The sequence below is a fragment of the Carassius auratus genome, unplaced genomic scaffold (genome assembly GCF_003368295.1).
Source record: "Carassius auratus strain Wakin unplaced genomic scaffold, ASM336829v1 scaf_tig00038950, whole genome shotgun sequence".
Lineage (NCBI taxonomy): Eukaryota > Metazoa > Chordata > Actinopteri > Cypriniformes > Cyprinidae > Carassius > Carassius auratus.
The window spans coordinates 70,493-92,709 of record NW_020526479.1 but is presented as its reverse complement, the minus strand read 5'-3'; the positions used below and the strand labels follow the sequence as shown (position 1 = coordinate 92,709).

The following is a 22,217-nucleotide window of genomic DNA, read 5'->3' as shown; positions in this document are numbered from 1 at the left end:
GAGTGTTTGTGAAAGTTAAATCCCTGAAAATACAGTTGTGTTTCCTGAGACCCAGGGACAGATTGCTGCTCTGGAGGTTTGTGGAGCGACACCGAGAGCGTCGTGTGGTCTGTGTTTGCTCTGATCGTGTTCACTCGGGGGACGGCGGCGCCTCGGTCTCGGCTCGAGAATGCTCCACCAGCCGAAAGGCCTCCATGAACTCGTTGATGTCGATGCTGCCGTCCTTGTTGAAGTCGATGCTCTCGGCCAGATCTGAGATGGCTTTATCGCTGATGTCCATCTGTAGATGAGAGCTCAGCAGCTTCCACGTCTGACGAAACTCCTCGAACGAGATCAGACCTGAACACACACTGGGATGAGAACACGTCTCGCTGTACGTTTAGGGTTTGTTTAGATGGGTTTGGTTTCTAACCTGAGTGATCTGTGTCGATCATCCTGAAGATGCTCTCCAGGTTTGAATGATGTTTGTAAAGGGTCTCCAGGAGGCTCGTGTTCGCAATCTGACCCAATCAAAGACACAGATCATAAATACAGGGATGTGAAGTTCATCTAACAGTCGGGTGACAGAGTGATTTTTGAAGGGGACACAGATGTTTTGTGTCTGGGCTAAATGCTTTAAAATTTATTTTTAAATCTAACGAGAAAAAAAGCAAATGGGGCACACAGGTACAGCATTTCTAACAGTAGGCACTATGAATACGTACTTATCAGTCCATTCTTCATTAAAACTACGGTTAAAATATCGCTATCGCCCCCTGGTGGCTCGCTGCAGTACAGGTAATATGTAAAAATCCAAAAAAATTTGGAATTAGAATTAGTATATAATAACATATTAGGATACAATTCGTATTGTATTTTATGTTACGAGTATCTGGCCCTTACAGTGTCTGCAGAGAAAAATTCTGGCCCTTTGACAAATATAGTTGATGACCCCTGGTTTAGGCTATAAAAACCTCAATCCAAACACAAATGAATGTAAGCTGAAGCTGACGCCTACCTCTCTCATTCGGCACGAATCCAAATTTTTCCATGTTCCCGAGTGTATGGATGCTAAAATGTTATTTAATATAAAGAATATAGAATAATAGTAAATGTATAATAAGTAACGCTATATATGCGTCCGACAGTCGGACTCCAAATTTCATTCAATAATTATTTTGAGGTTAATATCAAATGAAAACTGTTCAGCTTCTGGGAAATGTGTGAAGCTCCTCTAGGCTATTTCAGTTCCCCTCACTCCACAACAAAATAATTTCAATTAACAGTATTTAGAAAAGAACAAGAATTATAAATATAAGCTATATTAACGACAAACCAAAACTAATTAATTTAGACTAAAACGAAACTGAAACCAACGTTTCCGTATTCGCGATGTATTTGAATAACAAACGATTATAAAAAAATAGTCTAATGTTTGTAAACATTTTGTGTCATTTATGTCTATTTCTGAATTAAATATATTTTTCTCTCTAAAAAACAAGTTTCTCTCTCCCTATATATATATATATATAATATTTTGATAATTTACTGAAAATAAATAAATGACTTTTTAAACCGTTTAACTGATTATTAATCGGTCAAAATCAGCTAATCTGAGTTTGCTGCACTCAGAAACCGGTGACCGAATCAGCTTGTACGAGCTTTTGTCATCGTTAAATCTTTCTCAGATGTTTCCATATGTAGAAATTGGTTATCGCATCTATCTGTGCATGATGATGTCCAATGACTCTGGCGAGCGGAGCTTCTCAGAGTTGGGAATAATCAAAGGAGAGCTGCGGTCCTCGGTTGGGCAGGAAAGGGTAAGTATGCTGGCGCTTGAGTGTAGAGACCTGCGCGGGAAGGATTTTAGATTTTATCCCGCTCCCGCGCGCAAACGATCAAGTTTCGTCCCGCTACCGCTTGCAAAATTCCGCTGGTAAAGTAGGCTTTTTAAGCTTTTTTTAATCCATTGCATATTTTGCCTGCTACTCTATTTTTTTTCAATTGCTCCCCTGTTGAATATAAATGTAAAAAAGAAACAAATGTTTCGTTTTATTTGGTTTAATTAAATGGATGAAAGGAACGAACATGCAGGGGCGTCGCTAGGCCCTTTTTAGGGGGGCTTCACCCCCCCCTAAACTTATGCCCAGCCCCCCTAAAAAATTATTTGATTAATTAATTAGTGATCGCTTCAGTCCCCTTTAAAAACTCATTTGAGACGGTGGCAAGCTGCATCAAGTTCCGGCTCCTCCCCTGATCTGAGTCTGCATGGATTCAGCGCGTTTTTCAATCCACAGGGGCGCCGAGCAGAGCGAACATCAGAGAGTACAAGGTGTGTGTGTGTGTGTGTGTGTGTGTGCGTGCGTGTGTGCGTGTGGTGTGTGTGTTCTCGCATCCAATACCAGTACGTCTTCGCTGCGTTCACTTTCAGCCTTTATCACAGTGTGACAGTTGTTTTTTCTTCCAACAAAAATGAAGCGATTAACACCCATGAAAACATGCTTTAGAAAACGATCATGATTTATTTTAATTTACTTTTTGAAATTGAAAACATATTATTGTGTATTTCGGCATTACATTATGCAGCCATGCAAAATAAATTATTAACGACACACATCATTGTCTGAAAGTACTAAATGGCACAGAGAGAGAAACATCATGTGGAGTTATTTTGTTTTCTATTATTAAACATAATTTTATATTAAGTAATAATTAATCATTAGTGTATCATGATACATATATTAGAGTAAGAGTAAAGGGATCTGTGATTTTTTTTATTTTTTTTTTAAGTAATTGATTTATAGAAGTGGCAAATTGATAATGATGTTATTTTTAATAAATATAAATAAATATAGAACAGATTAAACATATTGCCAATAGACAATTACATTAATACATGTTTTGTCTATATTCTTGCTGGTTAGTTAAATGATTTTAAATGAAATAAATGTTCATGGGCTGACTTGATGTATAACCAACCATATTGTTGATTATAAAGGCTAAAAAGCTAAAAATTAATAATAATAATAATAAAATATAATAATTTATATTTCATTGTAGATGGATATACAACTTTTTTTTGTTGTGCGGGAGTAAGTCTGCAAATGAGCAACAGTCAGGTGAGAATAGAACAGACAGCCTCACACACACACACACACACACACAATACCACTGTATTCCCAAGATTCATTGCAGTCATTGAACCCTTATGTTGTTTTAATTTTCTGCCAATTTCCACGTACATTTCATAAGAAAAAGCAGTGGTATCATCAAAGGATAAACATGAATGTCCTAATACTGAATCAGGAAGTCTTTATTGTAAAAAAATAAAAAATATAAAAAAAATATCTACATTCCCAATTCAAAATTTTCCAGTGACTGGTCACATCTAAAAAACTGTATTAGTTTTTTTTTACAGTGTTGTATATGGCTCAGTCAGTACTCCTACTCCCATATATGAAATACAGGGAATACAATGGAATAGTGGATTGCAATAAGGTTAGTTGTATACAACCCTACCTTAATAGTAAAATAATATTTTTTAATCATACCCTTATTGGGGGCTGAGCCCCCCTAAAATCAAAATCTTAGAATCGCCCCTGCGAACATGGAACTTAGAACATAGAACATAAAAAATACAGTAAAAAAGTACGAAATGTAAATAAAAAATATACCTATTAGGTAGTATAGCCTAATGAATTATATAATAATAATAAACCTGGATTTATTTCATGTTCAAAGGAAAATTAGCCTATACTGCTTAAGAATGCCTTCTTTTCCTCAAACATTAAACACACACACACACAAAAAATAATTTTTCCTCAATAAAAAAATAGACAAATTTAAATATTTAGCAAAATAAATAAATAATTAAAAATAAACGGAATAAAAAAAATTGTAATGTAGTCTGTGCAGGAATAGCATGTCGTTCACTAATAAGGGCTTCAGATTAATCCGTCTCTGTTCACTTATGCGACCCAATTACTGAAAGCCCTCTCCAATGGTGCGCTGGGAGCTGGAATCCAAAGTAACCAACATGGCGTGTTACTTTGCTTAATCTCGGAAACTCTTGATATCGCCTTTTCCACCTCTGGATCTCTCGCTATTTCGGAATGGAATTACACGTCGCTGTCCATGGTTTCACCAGCATCCTCCCATTCCGAAAAGTCTATTTTATTTTATTTTACTCTATTATAAATAAAGGTTTATCTGTTTTTAGTAATTTTATTTTGCTAGATATTTCCACTTTACGGGATTCCCGCAAATAACTTTATTTTCCCGCAACCCGCACACAATAATATCCCGCGTCCGCATTCACCAATCAAATATTGTCCCGGGACGCACTCGGTTGCGCTGGGTCCCGCACATAGACAGTAAAAGAAATGGACACAGCGACCCCATTAGAACTCAATTGAGACAAGTGAAGCCCATTTTTAGCGTTTTTTAGCACTTCCGTTTCTGACGCGCAGACTCAAACGAAGCTTGATGACGTCAGCAACCTGTCTGACAGATGTAAATCTTCTAGTAGCTGTGCGTGCAAACTGCCATCGTTAATCTTGCAGAGACGGCGAGCTTGAGCGGGGAGTTCTTTGTCGTGAGTGAGCAGGAGTAAGTATTCTGATTAATTATTTTGTATAGTATTTTAAAATGTAACTCCTGTACGCCATATTAAGTTAATTGCCTGCGAGCTTCTCCTCCTGTCTGTACGGTAATGCGACAGAGAGCCGAGTGGTTATGACACAATCGTTAGCCTATTTTTTACAAAAAACTGTTTATATGGGGCCATAATGTAACATAGAAGGTAATGGAGCCCTTTATACATTGTCGTGTATCTTTAGAAATAAATAATGGACAAACGGAGTCTTTAAACGCCTCAGATGTAAAGTTATTCGCTGTCAAAGTGACGCCAAAATGAATGGGAGTCAATGGGAATGCTAACGCAAGTGAAGTTCTGCTAAAAGATGGCAGCCCCCACCCGACTGCAACTTCCGGTCGACTTCTTTGCCGCCTGGTCCCGCAGTACTCCCAGGTAGAGTCCTGCACGGGTTCGAGTACCTGACGGATGACCCACAAATTTGGCTGAAACGGGTGAAAAATATCCAACTGTGTTGGATACGGGTGCGGGTCGGGTCGGACGCGGGTTCAAAACAGTCACATGCAAACGTAAAAATAGGCCTACGTTCCACTTTTATATATATATATATATATATATAATCTGAATTAAAATGTGTTTAAGCCTATTTCAAAATTTGTGTCAAAATTATATCGGGCATACAGCTCAACTAACGCAATCGTTATAAAGGTGTTTAAAGGTACTGTAGGGAACTTTTGTAAAAAAAAAAAAAATTTCTGTCATTACTGTCATTATGTCCTGACAGTAGAATATGAGACAGATAATCTGTGAAAAAAATCAAGCTCCTCGAGGAGGGTCTGGCTGCAGACATGATGCACTCTCAGACACACGCATGCGCAGTTGGACACATGCACTCTCAGACATACGCATGCGCAATTGGACACATGCACTCTCAGACACACCCATGCGCACTGTTTAAAGTGCACGAACAGGCCACTCAACGTGATACATAGGATTTAAAGGTGGTACAGAAATTATTGTAAGTATATTTATTTTATTTAGGGCTGCTCCGATCATGATCTGCCGATCGTTAATGCGCCTCTCGTCAGTAAAGCCTCAGCGGTTAATTCCCTCAGGTGCGTGATTTCACATAGAGCAGCTGTTACTACACAGAGCCGTTGTTAACCGGGAAGATGCGCTAATAAACGCTGAAAATTAACGTGGATTTGCGCATCTTCTCAGTTAATAATGGCTCTGTGTAGTAACAGCTGCTCTATGTGAAATCACGCACCTGAGGGAATTAACCGCTGATTAGAGAACCGGCTTTACTGACGAGATGCACATAACGATCTGCAGAACTTCATGGTCTTTAAGATACCATTCAGCTCAGAAAGAACTGGTCAGTTTCATAAGATCAACAATACATCAGTTCTGCATAAATTTATGGTTAACCTTGGGTTTTCAAATATTGCAATTTTAATAGCTCAACTATGTACTGGACATAGAGAGGCCTGGGAATGAGCTGATTGTTCGAACAGCAAAGGCATGCCTGACCCGTGCTGATTTTTGGACCTTGGGCTTAAACCGAGACATGGAGTCTACCGTAAGATATTGGTTGTTTTAGATTTGATAAAATGTAAATTATGTTTTGTTACAAGTGTTTCCTAAATGTAATTACATCGTCTGTCTGAATGCTTTATTCTGATTAAGCTTGCAGGTGTTGCATGGCTAGCTGTGCATCAAATAATTTTAATGCTTTGTCAGGTGGCTCTTTGCCTCCGCATTGTGCATTTAAATTGCAAGTAGTTATGCATTATCTCTTACATATAATATGTGTTTCTCTAGATTGGAAATGGTTGTTTTCAACTGATTGACAGAATTGCAGAGTCAAAGGTACTTTCTAATCTATCAAAGGTGTCCCTAACTTTCAAATTAAGATTAGGCAGATTTTTTCTGATGATTCTACACAATATTTTGCAGGGAAAGGACATTCATATTGTTGACCTGTATACCGTACCAACATGGCTACCCCCAATGAGCTGTGATCCAATGTTAAGTCTGCCTGTAAGTATGCACTTTCCCATTACTAGTTATGCTCACAAATCATATGTTTTGATTTACAATCTTTCATTACTGCTCTAGGATGATGCCTCACTTAAAAGAAGCGTTGGTGATTCCAATATGGACACCAGGACACTACCAGCTGTGTGTACGTAATAAAAAATCGTATGATTTAGAAAGTAACATATTATAGCATTTTGATTATTTTATGAAAGCAAAGTTATAATGTAAATGCAGTATGTTAATAGTTCATTTCAGTAAAAAAATTTGATTTGAAAATTAATTTCTGTAGGTTTTGAAACCAGCACAAAGAGTGATTCTCTGTCTAGATTCTAAATGTGCTGAGACACCACATGGATTCGGTGCCCAGACATGCAAATCGCTGTTGAGGTCTTTAGATAAAATAATTTAATGCCGGTTCTGTTGTTTTTAGATGGTCACGTTCTTATGACCTTTCTCTGTTCTTTTATTATTATTATTATTCATATTTTTGTGTTGCATAGCTGTTTTTATTTCTATAATAAAGCAGGTTTCTCAGACCTTTTGCATCAGCACCCCTCTTTATTTATTTAAAAGGTACAGATGACCGAAAACAAAAAAACAATTGTCATAATTCACTCCGCACCATCTCATTCCAAATTCATATGACTGACTTGGGTGTTACAGAATTCTATTTGTAATCTCTGGTGTGTCATTTTGTAAGCTTCTGCTTATGGTCTGAGAACTGTCAACTCAGTTCCTGGATGACTTCAGCCATGCAGATCTTAGTTCCAACCCTTCTCCAACACACAAACAATGTAGTTTTTAAATAAGCCTGAAGGACGTGATTTGTTTAATTATGGTTGAAGCAAAACACTGCAGGGCAGTGGCCATCCAGGAATTGAGTTTGTTCTCCCCTGCTTTAGATGTTGGTTCTGCTGTTTAGAGCTGGTCCGTTTCTTTTGACCAGTCTTTCTTCTGCAAGTTGATTGTAAATGAGAGTTCCATTGTTTGCTGGAGCTTGAAAGTTTGTTTCTTTTGAGAGCATTTCTAGAGCAGGTTTCTCATACTGGGGGTCTCGGTTTAATTCTGGATTTATCACTTTGTGTTGGTGACTTACCAAGGCAAAGAAACAAAATAACACCGTTCTCAAAGATTATGGATGCCCTGTCTATCTGAAACAGGCCCCCCATATGAGATGCACCGCTGTAGATGTTGTATGCAGAAAGGTTATTTTTACACCAAAACTTATGTATGCATTCATGCATGTACTGTATGTATGCTTGTATGTGATAGAGAGAGAGAATATTAAGACTATTCTGATTATCTATTCATATATTCAATAACCTTGCGCATATATACGCTTGAACAACCTTTAGATTTTGTCACTGCAGTTATTCATGTATTTGTCCTTTTGCATTCTTGACAGGGAAATTGCATGTAGGATTATACCGGGAAAATGGACTGCAAAAAACAGGCCTTGATTTACTGGTTGGCTGTCTATCTAATCTTTCCTTCCATCTATCTGTAATCTATCCATCTATGAAATTGTGCTTATTCCCGCCTTTCAATATAATTAAGGGTTTTCCAGGACAACCATATGGAAACGACTGTGGTATATTTATGTTGATGGTAAGATCTGTACTATGTTTTTTTTTGGTTAATTTATATTGTTTTTGTCGAAATACTGACTTGTTTTTCATTTAAAGTCTGCATTGTACATAGTGCTGGATGCCCCATTTGACTACACAATTGTAAGTATTAGAATAGTTTTCAGTAACTTTGAGACAATGTAACTTCCAAAGAGCATTACATTTTTTATGTTTTGAGCAGCTGGACACGGCAGAGCTGAGGAAATGGTGGTGCGTCATGTTAATGGAGAACTTCAGACTGGAACAGTAAGTTCTTTTTTTGATTTGAATATTTAAAGCTTTCATGAGAAAGTAATTATGTAACATTCAGTATTCAATCACTATTTTCCAGACATGGAAAATTGTTTGCCCACTATGCTGAGGAGTCCAAAGCCTTCCTTAGAGGTGAGCAGCAGCCTGTATTTCGGTTGCGAAAAAGGAGGTTTGAAGAAATCTCTCAGGTAAAAGCTAATACTTGGGAATCATCATAAGGTTAAAATGGCATGTTATCATGACAAACCAGGTAAACCTGTGCTGTATTTTTACCAATAACAGGAAGAGCCTTTCCACGTACAGGTAACATGTTATCTTTTAGCAGCCCCTCAGGAAAATTACCAGTTACCTTTAAAAGGTATTTCTAAAGGTAATGGCTCAAACTCAGAATTTGTGTTTTTCAGGTAGATGAAACTGATATTTTCACCCCTGAATTTGCATCAAAGAAGCAGGTGGTTCAGTCTCCTCAAAGTAGGTATTGTTAGAGGGGTTACAGCCATTATTGTTCAGCATATTTTTATTTATCCTCTTTTGCAATGCCGTTTCTTAGGTGCGTGTCATGACGGATCTTAAAACTGCCAGTCAGTGGTGCATAGAGAACTCTAGGGATCTTCTCGGATCAGTTCAGCTTCCTGGTATACTGTGCATGGAGGATGAAGAAGCTGCTGAGGCCTTGGAACCATTGTTCTGTGACGAGTCCAGCAAGGACGATCTTGTAGAGCCACTGACATTTGTTTTTGAATTTATGCAAGACATGCATGCATTTTTAGATAATGTGGTGGACAAAATGCATCTGCAAATTTTTTGTCGAACACAAAATTGAAAGACAGTTTTATATTTTTATAGTCCGTAACATTTCATTTATTTTACGTAGTAAAATTATTCAACTACAGTAAATGTGGAAAAACCCACATGCAACACCATGTTTTTATGTTTTATTATTTATTAAAGTCAACAATCACCAACTGCTGTGTGTGTCTTATTTTATGGTGTGTCAGTTTTGGAAAGAATATCATCATTGGCTGTGACTAGGAGACTTGTTAACTAATGATTTAATAATTCATTATTAAATGTTATATACATCTTTCATTTTACAATGAAGGAATATAAACAGGTGCTTGTTAATCAGTAATTTAATAATTCAATATAAAGTTTTACAATGACATAAAATTTGTCATTCCTACAATTAAGAAATATAAATAGGCATTTTTTTTTTCTTTTTTATTTCAGTTTAATTACTATGTGAATGCAATTCATTTCAGGTCGGAATAAGTTTTTAATAATGTATTTCCATTAATAATGTATCTTGCCAATATGCGGACCATCTACGTAGGTAACGTTACATATGCAAAGCAATCGGACATTTTTAGTGTAGTTGTTGAACAAAGTCTTAATTTTATATAAATCCGAGCCGTGACCTAGCCACCAGACTTAATGGTACTCTTAAAAAAATTAATCTCCACCTTTTTAAAATAGGATTTCACCTCGTGAAAAACTTTTTATTTACATTTGAATGCGTGTGCCTGAGCGTGCATGTCCTCAAAGCGCATGCGTGCGGCTGACAGTGCATGTGTGTTAAGTGCGCATGCGCGGCTGAGAGTGCATCATGTCTGCAGCCAGACTGGGAGCTCCTCTGGCTCCTCCCAGTGTCCTATTGCCATTTGCAGAAACTCCATCGCTCCAGGTAAAAAATAACCAATCAGAGCTGCGGTCCGTAACTTTGTTTGCGTTCAAAATGTAGAAAAATGTATATAATAAGCGAGTACACCATGAATCCATTTTCCAAACCGTATTTTTTGGCTTGTCCTGAATCACTAGGGTGCACCTATAATAAGTGTTTATATTCGGACTATTTTAGATTGCTTCGGGGATACCGCGGCGGAGTAACCCAGTACCTTTGTGATTCTTCATAGACATAAACAGAGAGAAGTAGTTCCGGCTACGATGTTCTTCCGCAAGACGCAAGCAGTTCTGTTTATTAACCGCTAGAGCGTCAAAAGTTCCCTACCGCAGCTTTAAACAACACTTCCACTTGCATGTATTTGACAATCGGAATATCAGATATTTAATTCCATAGCTAACACATTTGTGAATATGGGCCTAATCTAGGCTATCCAGGGGTGTTGTTGTTGTTTTTTTAATTTGCATCTGAAAATTACTTCGTGCAGCTCATTCACATGTGCGCTCTGGCGCAGATCCGCCTCTCGCGATGCTCAGCTGTGAACCGTTCGACTTGAAGCACAACCTCAGACGGTGGTATGATTCGCTCTTTTGTTGTTCTGTTTTTCTTTCAGGATCAAAAGTACAACATATGAAAGCGTTTATCTGTATTTCCGACTGATGAGAACTATGCATATACATAAATCAGTCAATTTTGTATTGTATTATGATATTTTATTCTAATGTGATCAGTGACTGATGGACCAAAGAGCACGTATTTCGACATTTGCAGTAAAAACATGAAATATAAATTCTCAGAAAATGCATTTAATACCAATATATTGAAACGTCTGATTATATACTCCATTAATAAAGGAGTCCAGACATTGGAAAAATATCAGTCCACATGCGTTTTATATTTACTATGAGGGAAATAGACATGCATGCATGCGTGACACAAAAAATATTTAACTTTTAGGTAGCAAAATATTTTTTAGTAATTCTGTCAATTACACTAAGGTTATTATATTGTCTGTTAAAATATAGTAAGATAAAATATATAAAAAACGAATATCTTTTAAAAAGAGTTTTCCATAAATAACTTCTGTATGACCTGGCAATAAAATAAAAAAAAAGTGTGTCTAATGTGATTGGCTTAACTGATTTGATTTCGGGTGCAGGTCGGGTGTCGGTTTTCAATTAGTGCTGCTGTCGGAAAACGGGTCGGATGCGGTTTTAAGTACTGCGGGTACGGATTTACAAAATCGTACCCGTGCAGCTCTCTGCTCCCAGGTCTCTACTTGAGTGTCGAATGCACGTGCACCAACGCCTAGAAAAAATAGGCCCTTTTTGCACTGCGTCATCAGGCCCAATTTGGTCTTAATCCGGCCCTGAAGTAGCCTGGTAATACCAGACTCTGCTACTTCACTTTGCTTCGTAGACAGAGTCTGGAATGGCATAATAGAGAAGTGTTTTCTCTCTCGCTAGGGGGCGCTTGTCTGAAGTTTAAAATCATTGGTTACCCATAAGCCAATCAGATACGTTTAGTTATGACATATGTTATGCGCCTGTACAGCCGCATCGAAGCACAGACATCATGCATCGAACTCAAATCTATGATTGAACTTCCACTGTAAACCTGTTGTTAAACACTCTTCTTGTTCTGGCTTCAGTTTGAAAAAGAGTTGAATGTTCTCCATAACAGAGCGAATTGCATCCCGTGTCTCGTTTCCGATTTCCGCGGTTGTTTCGGTTTTCGATTTCTCTAACCTACAATTTAAAACTCTGCGCTTAGCATCTACGTCACTGCTCTCAGCCCGCCCTCTGCTCGTGGATTGGCCCGGCTGTTTCCAGACCGGTGGCAAACAGAAAGCTCTGACGCTGTATCAGACTGAGTACAGAAGCCAAATGAAATTGAGCGGAAGTAGGAAGTCTAACGTAGTCAGGCTAGCCCTGAAGGCGGTGCATTGCCATTGAGACTTGACTGAGTTCGCAGCGGAGCGGACATTTCACTCGCTGCTTCAGTCACATGTGTGTATGCTGTAGGCTACTGCTGGAATTCGTGATTGGTTGACAGCAAATTTCAAATATTAAACGGAACGATAAATTTTCGATTCGGTTCAGAACTAAAAAAATTCATTTCGTTTCTGTTTCTGTTTCTGTTCATGTCAAAATATCGTTCGTTTCCGGTTTTCCTTTTTGTTCCTTGAACCGGTTCAGATCCCTGGTTTCAGGTTTCGTCTGGGACTGAAGACGTCTCTTGCTCATCATCATATAGAGCACACAGCAGATCTACATTAGTCTAATACCGCTTCACACACAGGATTATAGCCGTTGTAGTGGTCACTTACTGTCCACACACTCCGTATTAAACACTGGACTCATGAATAATTTCTAAATGATTCAGCATCATCTGTAATAAAGAGAATAGAATCCCTTCATATGTCATGTGTTTATCATGCAGTATCAACCACTGATTAGTAAATTATACATTTCAGCCGGCTAGAATGAGTACCGTATATGCAAAGTTTTATGTCACTATAAATTTATGCCCATCCTTTGTGTTTTATTTGAATTTTACTTCTTAAATTTCGCTCTACACTGAACCGTCTGTAAAATATTGTCTTGTTTGCCTGATTTAATCCAGAACAGTTTCTCTAAGCGCATGAAGCATCCGTGTCATGATGCGCTCACCTCAGTGCTGGGCTGGATGACGGACAGCTGGTTGACCCAGTGGTGATAGTCCAGTGTCCCCTGACCGTCCTGTGTGCTGCTGGTCACCAGCTGAGACCTCAGCACTCTCCAGGGCAGACCCAGACGCAGAACCTTCTCCACAGCAGCGGCCCAGTGCTTCACAGAGATCACACCTGACACAGTTATTCACAGACACTTCAGTAAACATCCTCAAACCCTCGCTGTGACCTGGTTCAGCTCTCAGAGTTTCCCAAAAACACGGTTAGCTTCAGCAGATTGTAGAACTATTGCCACTGATGGTCTCTGATCAACTTCACCACGCAGCACTGGTCAGTTTATTCAGGTGAGTTTGATTAGGGAGAACAAAGCTGGGAAATGCTCTTCTAAAGTGTGTGTATGTGTGTGTGTGTGTGTGTGTGTGTGTGTGTGTGTGGTACCTGTGCATTGTGGGTCGTATTCCTGAAACTCGTGGATCAGGGCAGATTTGTGTGTAAAGAGCTGCATCCTCAGAGCCTGTAATGCAGAAAGTTCTGTTCGTCCCACACTACACACACACACACACACACACACACACACACACACACACACACACACACACACACACACACAAACCTGTTTTACACACTTTCAAACATAATCAGAAACAAACAAAAATGAAATTTTAGACTGAGCCACACACATTCGAGTGGAGTTCAGCTCACACATTTATGTAGCTGTTGTTTTTGTGTGAAGGAATCTGTGTGTGTGTGTGTGAGAGAGAGTGAGAGAGAGTATCTGTTTGTGTGTGTGTGTGTGAGAGTGAGAAAGAGAGAGTGAGAGAGTGTGTGTGTGTGTGTGTGTGAGAGAGCGAGAGAGAGTGTGTGAGAGAGAGAGTGAGAGAGTGTGTGTGTGTGTATGTGTGTGTGAGAGAGAGAGAATATCTGTTTGTGTGTGTGTGTGTGTGTGTGTGTGTGTGTGTGAGAGAGAGAGAGAGAGTATCTGTTTGTGTGTGTGTGTGAGAGAGAGAGAGAGTGAGTATCTGTTTGTGTGTGTGTGTGTGTGTGTGTGTGTGAGAGAGAGAGAGTGAGTATCTGTGTGTGTGTGTGTGTGTGTGTGTGTGTGTGTTCACCTCTGTCTGAGTGTGAGCTCTCGTGTTGATCTGCTGGACTGAAACTGTTTGAAGTGAGGGATGAGGTCGGGACCCAAACGAATGTAAGCACCTCTGTTACTGCCAACATCATAGTAATTAGAGGCTGAAAAGATCGTCAAAACCTGCAAATGCAAAGTAATCAACTTTTCAGATCACGCCGTCAAACTCTTCGTGGATGGACGAGTGTAAGAGTGTGGATGGCTCACCCTGCCGTTGTGGCAGAATTCATAACCTTCCTGTTTGCACTCATGAGATCTGATGAGCATCTGCAGTTTGTGTCTGTCCAGCACTTCCTGTGAGACGTCCGGCCCCCAGTAACACCCGCCTCCTCGAACCTCGTTAGGGACACAGCCATTCTGAGACATCGGGTCACTCCACAGAACGTCCACTATCTGAAGAGTGTGAGACAAACAGCACTTTAACTACTGATTGCACATGATGGACACCACCTCAAGTCATCTTTACACGCTTCATATTCTGCTGCATCTAAAGAAGCATGGAGGCAAACGTGTGCTGCTTAAGCACAACATTATTCACAGTCAGCATCAGCGATCAGCAGCTTTGGTGCTAAAGGTCCCTCAACGCTGCACATGTTGAATGCTTTAGGAATGTCAGAGCAAACATTAGATGCAGAGCACGAATTCTGTGTATGGGTCACTGTACTTGGCTGTATGTCACATCACTTTCTTTCACTCTCAGTTTGATTGCTGCAAATGACAACACAAGTCAAACACGGTTACATCACATATTTAACAACAACAACAACACATGCTGTCTGATCCTAAGAACACAGTAGAATACTTACACACACCAGCAAAAAAGTACCATGGTATTTCAATGGTTAGTTGATTTTATTCCATGGTAGTGCTGTGGTATTCTTTGAAATAAATTATGGTAATCACTCAGTACCACGGTATATATTAAACCACTGTGATATAACCATCTGACACATCACTTTACCATGATATTGCCACAGTAGATTTTCTAAGGTTTCCTAATTGTTTGGTCAAACTGCGATGAGACAGGAGTGTGTGTGTGTGTGTGTGTGTGTGTGTCTTCACCTGTTTCCATTCATCTGCATCCGTCTCCAGGACCTGAGCAGGATCTGAGTCAGACGACAGACTGAGGCCGGCCAGGCGACGTCTCTCTCGCAGCTCCTGCTCGACGGAGCGACCCGTCCGGCCCGACTCGGAGTGAACTGAATGCCGTGGGAACTCTGGTCTGAATCGCAGCGGTGTGCCGTGGGTCAGAGACTGAACTCTCCTCCGTCCAGCACTGAGCTCATCGTCTCCGTCTGGCTCCAGAGCTGCGTCCTTCTGCCTCGCTGATGCTCCTCTTCTCTTCAGGGGTCTGAGAGCCGAAACGAACTGAGGGGAAAAGGCCCAGAAGACAACCACTGACACACATGAAACAACAACACCCTCCACTGATTGCTGAAGAGTAACATACTCGGTGGCGCTCCAGTTTGGCGATCACATTCAAGTCTGTCTTGTCAGAAATTCCTCCGTGTAGAATCAGAACTTTCTGGTCGATCACTGTTGCCAGCGGCAACCAGCTGAAGATCTTCTGCAGAAGTTTAAGAATCATTTTCCCATGAACCTGTGATGACATCAAAGGAAAGCACTCAGTATCGCTCTTTCATGTCATGAAGAGGACTGTTGTGTTTGGAGTCATTTGCTGTGAGTTCTTTCATCAGATAAAACTAGTGAAGATGTTGATATAGTTATTGTTATTGTTATTCTAGTGTAACGGAGGCCAGCGAGTAGTGCTGTGCAGGTAAACCTCACTCCACGATCTCAAGAGACGCACTAGCGACAGATGTTACTGGCTGTAGCTATTTAGCCTCCTTGTTAGTGCGTCCCCCTCCCACGCCGGAGACCCGGGTTCGAGCCCCACTCGGAGCGTCAGTGAGGACCCGGGTGAGAGGGTTACACTGGGTGTGAACGGGCCATTACTGTCATCACCCTCTACATCTGTCCTGTTTTCTGTCAGCTCTGCTCTTCAGATTGAGAGTTCAGTTAAAAACTGCTTTCAGTTCCTAATCTTGTTAAATTGGACTTGTGTTTGTCCTTGTCTGTTTAATATAGAGGCAAGCAATCAAATGGTATTAATGGCTGAAATACATTTTATGGACAAAACTATTTTCAGATCTGACAATGCTCTGTTGGAGTAGAGCATTTGTTAGACTGATGTTGTAAGAGAAGGCCTAGCTCTGTTTCAGTTCATCCCAAAACTGGTCAGGTCAGGATTCTGGGCCAGTCATGTTCTTTCACACCAAACTCATTCAAACATGTCTTTGTGTGCTTTCTGCACAGGGTCACAGTCATACTGGAATAGAAAAGGCCCTTCCCCAAACTGATCACACAAAGCTGGAAGCATTGCATTGGCCAAAATATCCTGGTATGCGGAAGTATTAAGATTTCCCTTCACTGGGAATAAGGTGCCAAGCCCAACCCTTGAAAACCAAGCACCAATCCATTATCCCTCCTCTACCAAACTCTCCAGTCGACACAGTGCAGACAAGCAGGTAATGTTCTCCTGGAATCTGCCAAACCCTGGCGCTTCCATTGGACCAAAGAGAGAAGCGTGACACTGCTCCAGAGTCCAGCGCTGCTTTACTCCACTCAGGCGTTGATTGTTATCGGTGATGTGAGACTCGCATGCAGAAACCTGTACCCTTAAAGCTCCTGCAGCGCAGTTGTTGTGCTGATTTTAATGTCAGTGCAAGTTTGGAACTCTTCAGCTATGGAATCTCTCAGCAATTGATGACCTACTCTGTAAATGTATGCTTTCTATAGAGAGATAACGATTCACTTAACTTTTCAACAAGATGAAATGAAAATACCATCAAAACTTTACTGAAGACTGTTCCCCTCAGAGATACATTCAATTAATCTCTTACCCCCAGTTATTTCGCAATTCGTTTAACATCTCAAGCGACATGAATCATCTCTTTTTAATCAATTTTCAAGCGGCTTGGGGTGCATCTTTAGATCCTTAGTGGGTTCTTGCTGCTGTTCCTAAATGCTTCCATTCACCAATTATACCACTAAAAGTTGACTGTGTAATATCACAAACTGACGTATTGAAAAGGTGGCGTCTATCACAGTATCATGCTTTAATTCACTGAGCTCTTCAAAACAACACCTTTTCACAAATGTTTGTAAATGCAGATTACAAGGCTAGTGTTGTGTCATTGGGTCTAAATGAAACATTACAACAATGTGCTAAATAAGGAAAAGTTTTTGCATTTTTTATGTATAGATGACAATTCAATAAAAACCATTTCCGTTCACATGGATCTGCAAACACCAGACCAGGCCGGTAATTGGTAATGCCACTTTGTAAAGAAACTGTAGAGGAATGTTATACACATAAGCATTAATTATTATTATTATTAATTATCATTAATTATTATTATTATTATTATTATTATTATTATGCATTTTCACACCCCCAGTTCATTGTTGTTTTGTAAATTAACAGCCAAAACCCAAAGGATTTCAGATTTCAGTTGAAAAAGATGTTATGTAAACAGTCAGTCTGGAATCATTCATTCCTAAAATGGCACAAAGTTTACAATAACCAGAAAGAGTGCATGTAACATGGAAATAGTCTATTAAACAATGTTTGAACGGAGTATGTATGGTAAGCAGTTCGAGTTGAATTAACTACCTTAAAGGGATTTCATGACCGCTCTTATTTGCTAATGCAGACAAACCTTCTGTGAATGTGTGAATGGACAGACGAGTGGAAGGTGTAAATCCTCTTAAGAGTAAGGGTGTTCAATCCTGCTGGAGTCTGCAGAGTTTAGCTCTAATCCTAATTAAACGCATCCAAACCAGATAATGAAGTTTGGGTCCAGTTGGAGCTAAACTCTGCTGGACGTTGGTCCTACAGGAGCAGGATTGGATGCCCTGCCATAGAGATGCACGGTGGATGGTCCGCTCACCTGATATTTCCCCAGAACTTCCTTAGTGAAGCCATACCTACGTGAAAAAAAGATTTTCCATTTTTAAAAGTAAATTAAATTCTGTCAGATCCATTTCTAACTGAAACTCTTCCTCACAAATGCAAATGTAGGTGATTGATTCAATTTGATCCATAACATCTCCACCTCAGATTAACAATGTGGTCCTCATGGTTTCCTCTGTTCAGATGCACGTCATGTGGATACAGCAACAGGAACGCAAACAGAACCAACAGGATCTCTATGGACTCTTTCCCTCTGTCCACGAAATCACCGTTGAAAACATATGGTGTCTCTGCTGAGGGAAAACCATTCTAGTATAGAACAGAAGTCAGTTACTGGCATATTCTAATTCAGTGAACTGTGGATAACAGAATTTTACTGACTTTGTAAAAGATCAACAGCAGATCCTCAAGATGACCATGTAAGTCTCCTGCATGAGAACCAAAGAATGAAATTGCACATTTAATGGCACGTCACACCATAAGATAGCTTGAGAATGAGAAGTAAATGTTTGTCTGCTAAATGATTAAATGTAAATGTGTTACTCACCACAGATGGTGATCTCCTTGTGTTTGCAGGTGCACACGTGACTGATGTTGGGCATCAAGCGCAGGAGCGTCCACGTCTTACCCAGCAGCTGGAGCACGTACCGCGCATGAAGCTTCTGCAGAGAGAGATCTGCACTTAAACACACGCAAGCCTGCAACTTTCATTGACAGACAAGAGAGATGGATTCATTCACTAATTTTGTAACGTACATAAAGCTATTTTGCTGCTTTGATAGAAATGATCATACTTGTTTGTTTTTGAAGGCATCTACCAGCTCTGTGACATTGGAGATGGTCAGTGGGAAGAAGAGATGCGGGCCGGTGTAGATGTCTGGAACCTCAATCTCCTTGTAACAGACGTGTCTCTCCCACTCCATGTCCAGAAACAAGTCACTATCGCCAAACATATGAGATACGAGGTTTCCTGAGGGAGACAGATGCAGAGAGGGTCAGTGTGAATCTATTTAGTTACACTGATCACTTCCTGAGATGAAAAACAGTTGAAGAACATGAGTTTCTTACTTTGGCTGTTGGCAGAACTGAAATGATCCATCAGGTAACCGAAGAAATTATACAGCTGCAGAGGCACAAACAGCATGAGCATGTTTCATGTGTAAAGATGCAAAAAGAGGCAGGAAACCAGTATTAAGAAGACTGCAATAAAAGGCCTCAGATGTCAGGTCTCTGTGACTGTAAGTCTGCGCTGGATTACTGCTGGAGAGACATCAGTGTTGTTTCACCTTAATATGATCCTGTTGTCCAGAATACTCTATAGACTGAAAGATGTTCCAGGTGCAGCGGCGTCTCATCTCCAGCCGCGCCACATACTGACGATACCAGCGCTGGATTAGCAACGCCGCCCGCATCGCTAGACAAGAGGAAAACAGACAGACGAGAGAAGAGAGAGAAACAGACGAGGGACAGAGAGACAGACGAGAGAAGAGAGAGAGACAGACGAGAGACGAGAGAGAAACAGACGAGAGAAGAGAGACAGACGAGAGAAGAGAGAGACAGACGAGAGAAGAGAGAGAGACAGACGAGAGAAGAGAGAGAGACAGACGAGAGAAGAGAGAGACAGACGAGAGAAGAGAGAGAGACAGACGAGAGAAGAGAGAGACAGACGAGAAACAGACAGCCGAGACACAGAGAGACGAGAGAAGAGAGAGACAGACGAGAGAAGAGAGAGAGACAGACGAGAGAGAGAGAGAGACAGACGAGAGAAGAGAGAGAAAGAGAGACAGATGAGGGACAGAAAGTCAGACAGACAGACAAGAGAAGAGAGAAACAGACAGATGAGAGAAAGAGAGACAGACGAGAGAAAGAGAGACAGACAGACGAGACAGAGAGAGAAGAGAAAGAGACAGACGAGAGAAGAGAGAGAAAGAGATAGACAAGAGAAGAGAGAGAGAAAGAGACAGATGAGGGACAGACAGACAGAGAGACAGACAAGAAAAGAGAGAGAGATAGAGGAGAGAAAGAGAGACAGAAGAGAGAAAGAGAGACAGACGAGAGAGAGACAGACAGAGAGACAGACAAGAAAAGAGAGAGAGATAGAGGAGAGAAAGAGAGACAGACGAGAGAGAGACAGACAGACAGATGAGAGACACAGAGACGAGAGAAAGTCAGGCCAGCAGAAGACATGAGTGACAGTGAAGTTTCTTTAGACTCACAGAAACATGATCTGTCTGACCTGTAGCCGCTGCATGTGAGAGAAAGAGAGAAAAACAGTATTTGATGTTCATTCACACCCACTGACAACAATGAAACATTTACTGAAATGAAGGAGGTGGAATTACCTGGAACTGAGATGTTCCCTATAGACGGACATGATAGAGACACAGACAGACAGAGAGCAATGTAAGCTGTATTACTCTCAGGAGAGTCATTTAATGGCAGGTATTCTGTTCAAAGCACTGAATCTATGAACAGTGTCAAACTCGAATCATCTTGTTGGTTCACACACCTCGATTGCATGGTTTCAGCTGCAGTTGTGTTGATTTTGTGACTCCACATCCCATGTCACGTCTGTCAGCTGGAAGTACACGTATCAAATCAGACACTTTTCACACCTATAAACTCATTCCTGTTTCTGATTCTAGTTAATGTCACAGCACTTTAACTAGAGGTAATCTGAATTTCACTTTAACTGTAAATAATTCCCTTAACATCGATAAAAATCTGAAATAAACTGTCCTTCCTCTTATTTCCTCAAGGGGATTGATTAATTAGTAATAAAAAAGCTAACCTGTTGTACTGAGTAATTTAGCTCTAATTCTATAAAACACTTCCAGGCACGGTGCTTTACAAAACAGCAACAGAACATCACACTCACGTGGTGAGGGTTAGTCAAAATCCCTCCATGACAGCAGAGCGTATGAAGCCACCAGCAGCACAATCAGTGAGACCAACTTCACTATCAATGAACCCAGAACACTTGTGCTGAGAGACAGATGGTGAGATGGAGCTGATCCGCGTGACCACTTCATCAAAACAACACGCTGCAGCTGGATTAGGGTTAATACTGCAGCTCGGCTTCAACCCAGAATAGACAGATAAAGAGGTGCTAAAGGCCACGGGCTCCGTGTGTTTGAGCTGTCGCTCTGCTGTTCATAGCTCAAATCTGATTAACAGAATGTTGAACCCAGCCACAGCACTGCATGGATTTGAAAATGTAACTTTAATTTATTTTTAAATGTTTCATTGGAACACAGACCAGTTCTCTCTATTCATCGATGGCTTAAGTAATATGCTTTTTAAAAAGAAATAAAAATCCACCAGATTTTAATTATTTAGAGTTAGCTATTCAATTATAATAAGTGTATAAATGTAGTGTGATAGGATAATGTGGCACACTATAAGCACATATTTCAGAGAGGAAGTGGCACTGAATGTTGTGGAACTAACAACCTTTCACTCAATGTGGAGAAGACAAAAGGAGGTTGTGATGGACTTCAGGAGAAACTCTGCTGACGACCCCCCACTGACCATCAACAGCTCGACTGTGTGTCACTAAATCCCTGAGGGGGCACAAGCTGAGGATCTTACCTGGACCACCAACACCATGTCACTCTCCAAGACACAACAGCGCCTACACTCCCTCCACCGCCTGAAAAGAGCAAGCCCCCCCCCTCCCACATCCTCATCACATGCTACAGAGGAACCATAGAGAGTGTGCTGACCATCACCTCAAGACCCTCCAGCGGACAGTGAGCACATCTGCAAAGACCATCGGTGCCCCTCCATCCTGGAGATTTTCCTCACGCGATGCTCCATCAAAGCTAACAGTATTGTGAAGGACCCCACCCATCCCTCCCACAGTCTCTTCCAGCTCCTTCCATCAGCATCAGATCCCGCTCCACCAGACTGATCATCAGCTCTTTCCCCCAGGCCGTGAGAGCCCTGAACTACAGAGAGTCTGGAACATTCTTTTTTTTGTTGTGCAGTTCTTCTCTATGCGCACTAGACACTTTTCACACTCACTGCTGTGTGTACATACACCCACAAAATACTCAAATATGTGTATGTTTACATGCTCTTGCACTACAAATCATCCTGCACTATTCCCCAGCCAGCTGATTGACTTACGATGTTTCTCTTTGCACATGTACAGTATTATGTGAAGCATTCCTATAGTCTATACCAGGGGCGGACTGGCCACCGAGAGCACCGGGACATTTCCCAGTGGCCTGACGGTCATTCTGGCCTGCTGGCTGCCGCT

General features: G+C 40.7%; 1 protein-coding gene and 3 long non-coding RNA genes across 4 annotated transcripts; 3 read left to right on the top strand and 1 right to left on the bottom strand.

Annotated features, from left to right (window-relative positions):
• Positions 1-63: 63 nt before the first annotated feature.
• Positions 64-21,036, bottom strand: ppef2b (protein phosphatase with EF-hand domain 2b). Its single transcript, XM_026254663.1, has 19 exons — positions 20,832-21,036; positions 20,463-20,531; positions 20,296-20,313; positions 20,190-20,198; positions 19,240-19,367; positions 19,022-19,076; positions 18,748-18,923; positions 18,501-18,615; positions 18,335-18,381; positions 18,096-18,262; positions 17,931-17,967; positions 15,428-15,577; positions 15,040-15,345; positions 14,185-14,370; positions 13,958-14,100; positions 13,287-13,393; positions 12,850-13,022; positions 413-500; positions 64-339 (listed from the first exon to the last, which is right to left on the bottom strand). Exons 2-19 carry the CDS (start codon positions 20,515-20,517, stop codon positions 131-133), a joined length of 2,169 nt encoding a protein of 722 aa, XP_026110448.1. The 5' UTR covers positions 20,518-20,531; positions 20,832-21,036; the 3' UTR covers positions 64-130.
• On the top strand, positions 6,054-6,696 carry LOC113083601 (uncharacterized). The gene is made up of 3 exons (XR_003283307.1): positions 6,054-6,155; positions 6,398-6,445; positions 6,533-6,696. It is a non-coding gene; the product is annotated as an uncharacterized LOC113083601 (long non-coding RNA).
• On the top strand, positions 8,062-8,833 carry LOC113083602 (uncharacterized). The gene is made up of 3 exons (XR_003283308.1): positions 8,062-8,224; positions 8,302-8,490; positions 8,576-8,833. It is a non-coding gene; the product is annotated as an uncharacterized LOC113083602 (long non-coding RNA).
• Positions 15,542-18,609, top strand: LOC113083603 (uncharacterized). The gene is made up of 3 exons (XR_003283309.1): positions 15,542-15,657; positions 18,137-18,372; positions 18,530-18,609. It is a non-coding gene; the product is annotated as an uncharacterized LOC113083603 (long non-coding RNA).
• Positions 21,037-22,217: the final 1,181 nt, after the last annotated feature.

What these genes read in the sequence shown, in the direction of transcription:
- ppef2b (XM_026254663.1), bottom strand. Translation starts at nt 20,517, where the DNA reads ATGGGATGTGGAGTCACAAAATCAACACAACTGCAGCTGAAACCATGC. An exon ending in CAAGGAGATCACCATCTGTG is followed by an intron (nt 18,382 to 18,500) that starts GTGAGTAACACA and finishes GTTCTCATGCAG; the next exon opens with GAGACTTACATGGTCATCTT. An exon ending in ATGCAGATGAATGGAAACAG is followed by an intron (nt 14,371 to 15,039) that starts GTGAAGACACAC and finishes CACACTCTTCAG; the next exon opens with ATAGTGGACGTTCTGTGGAG.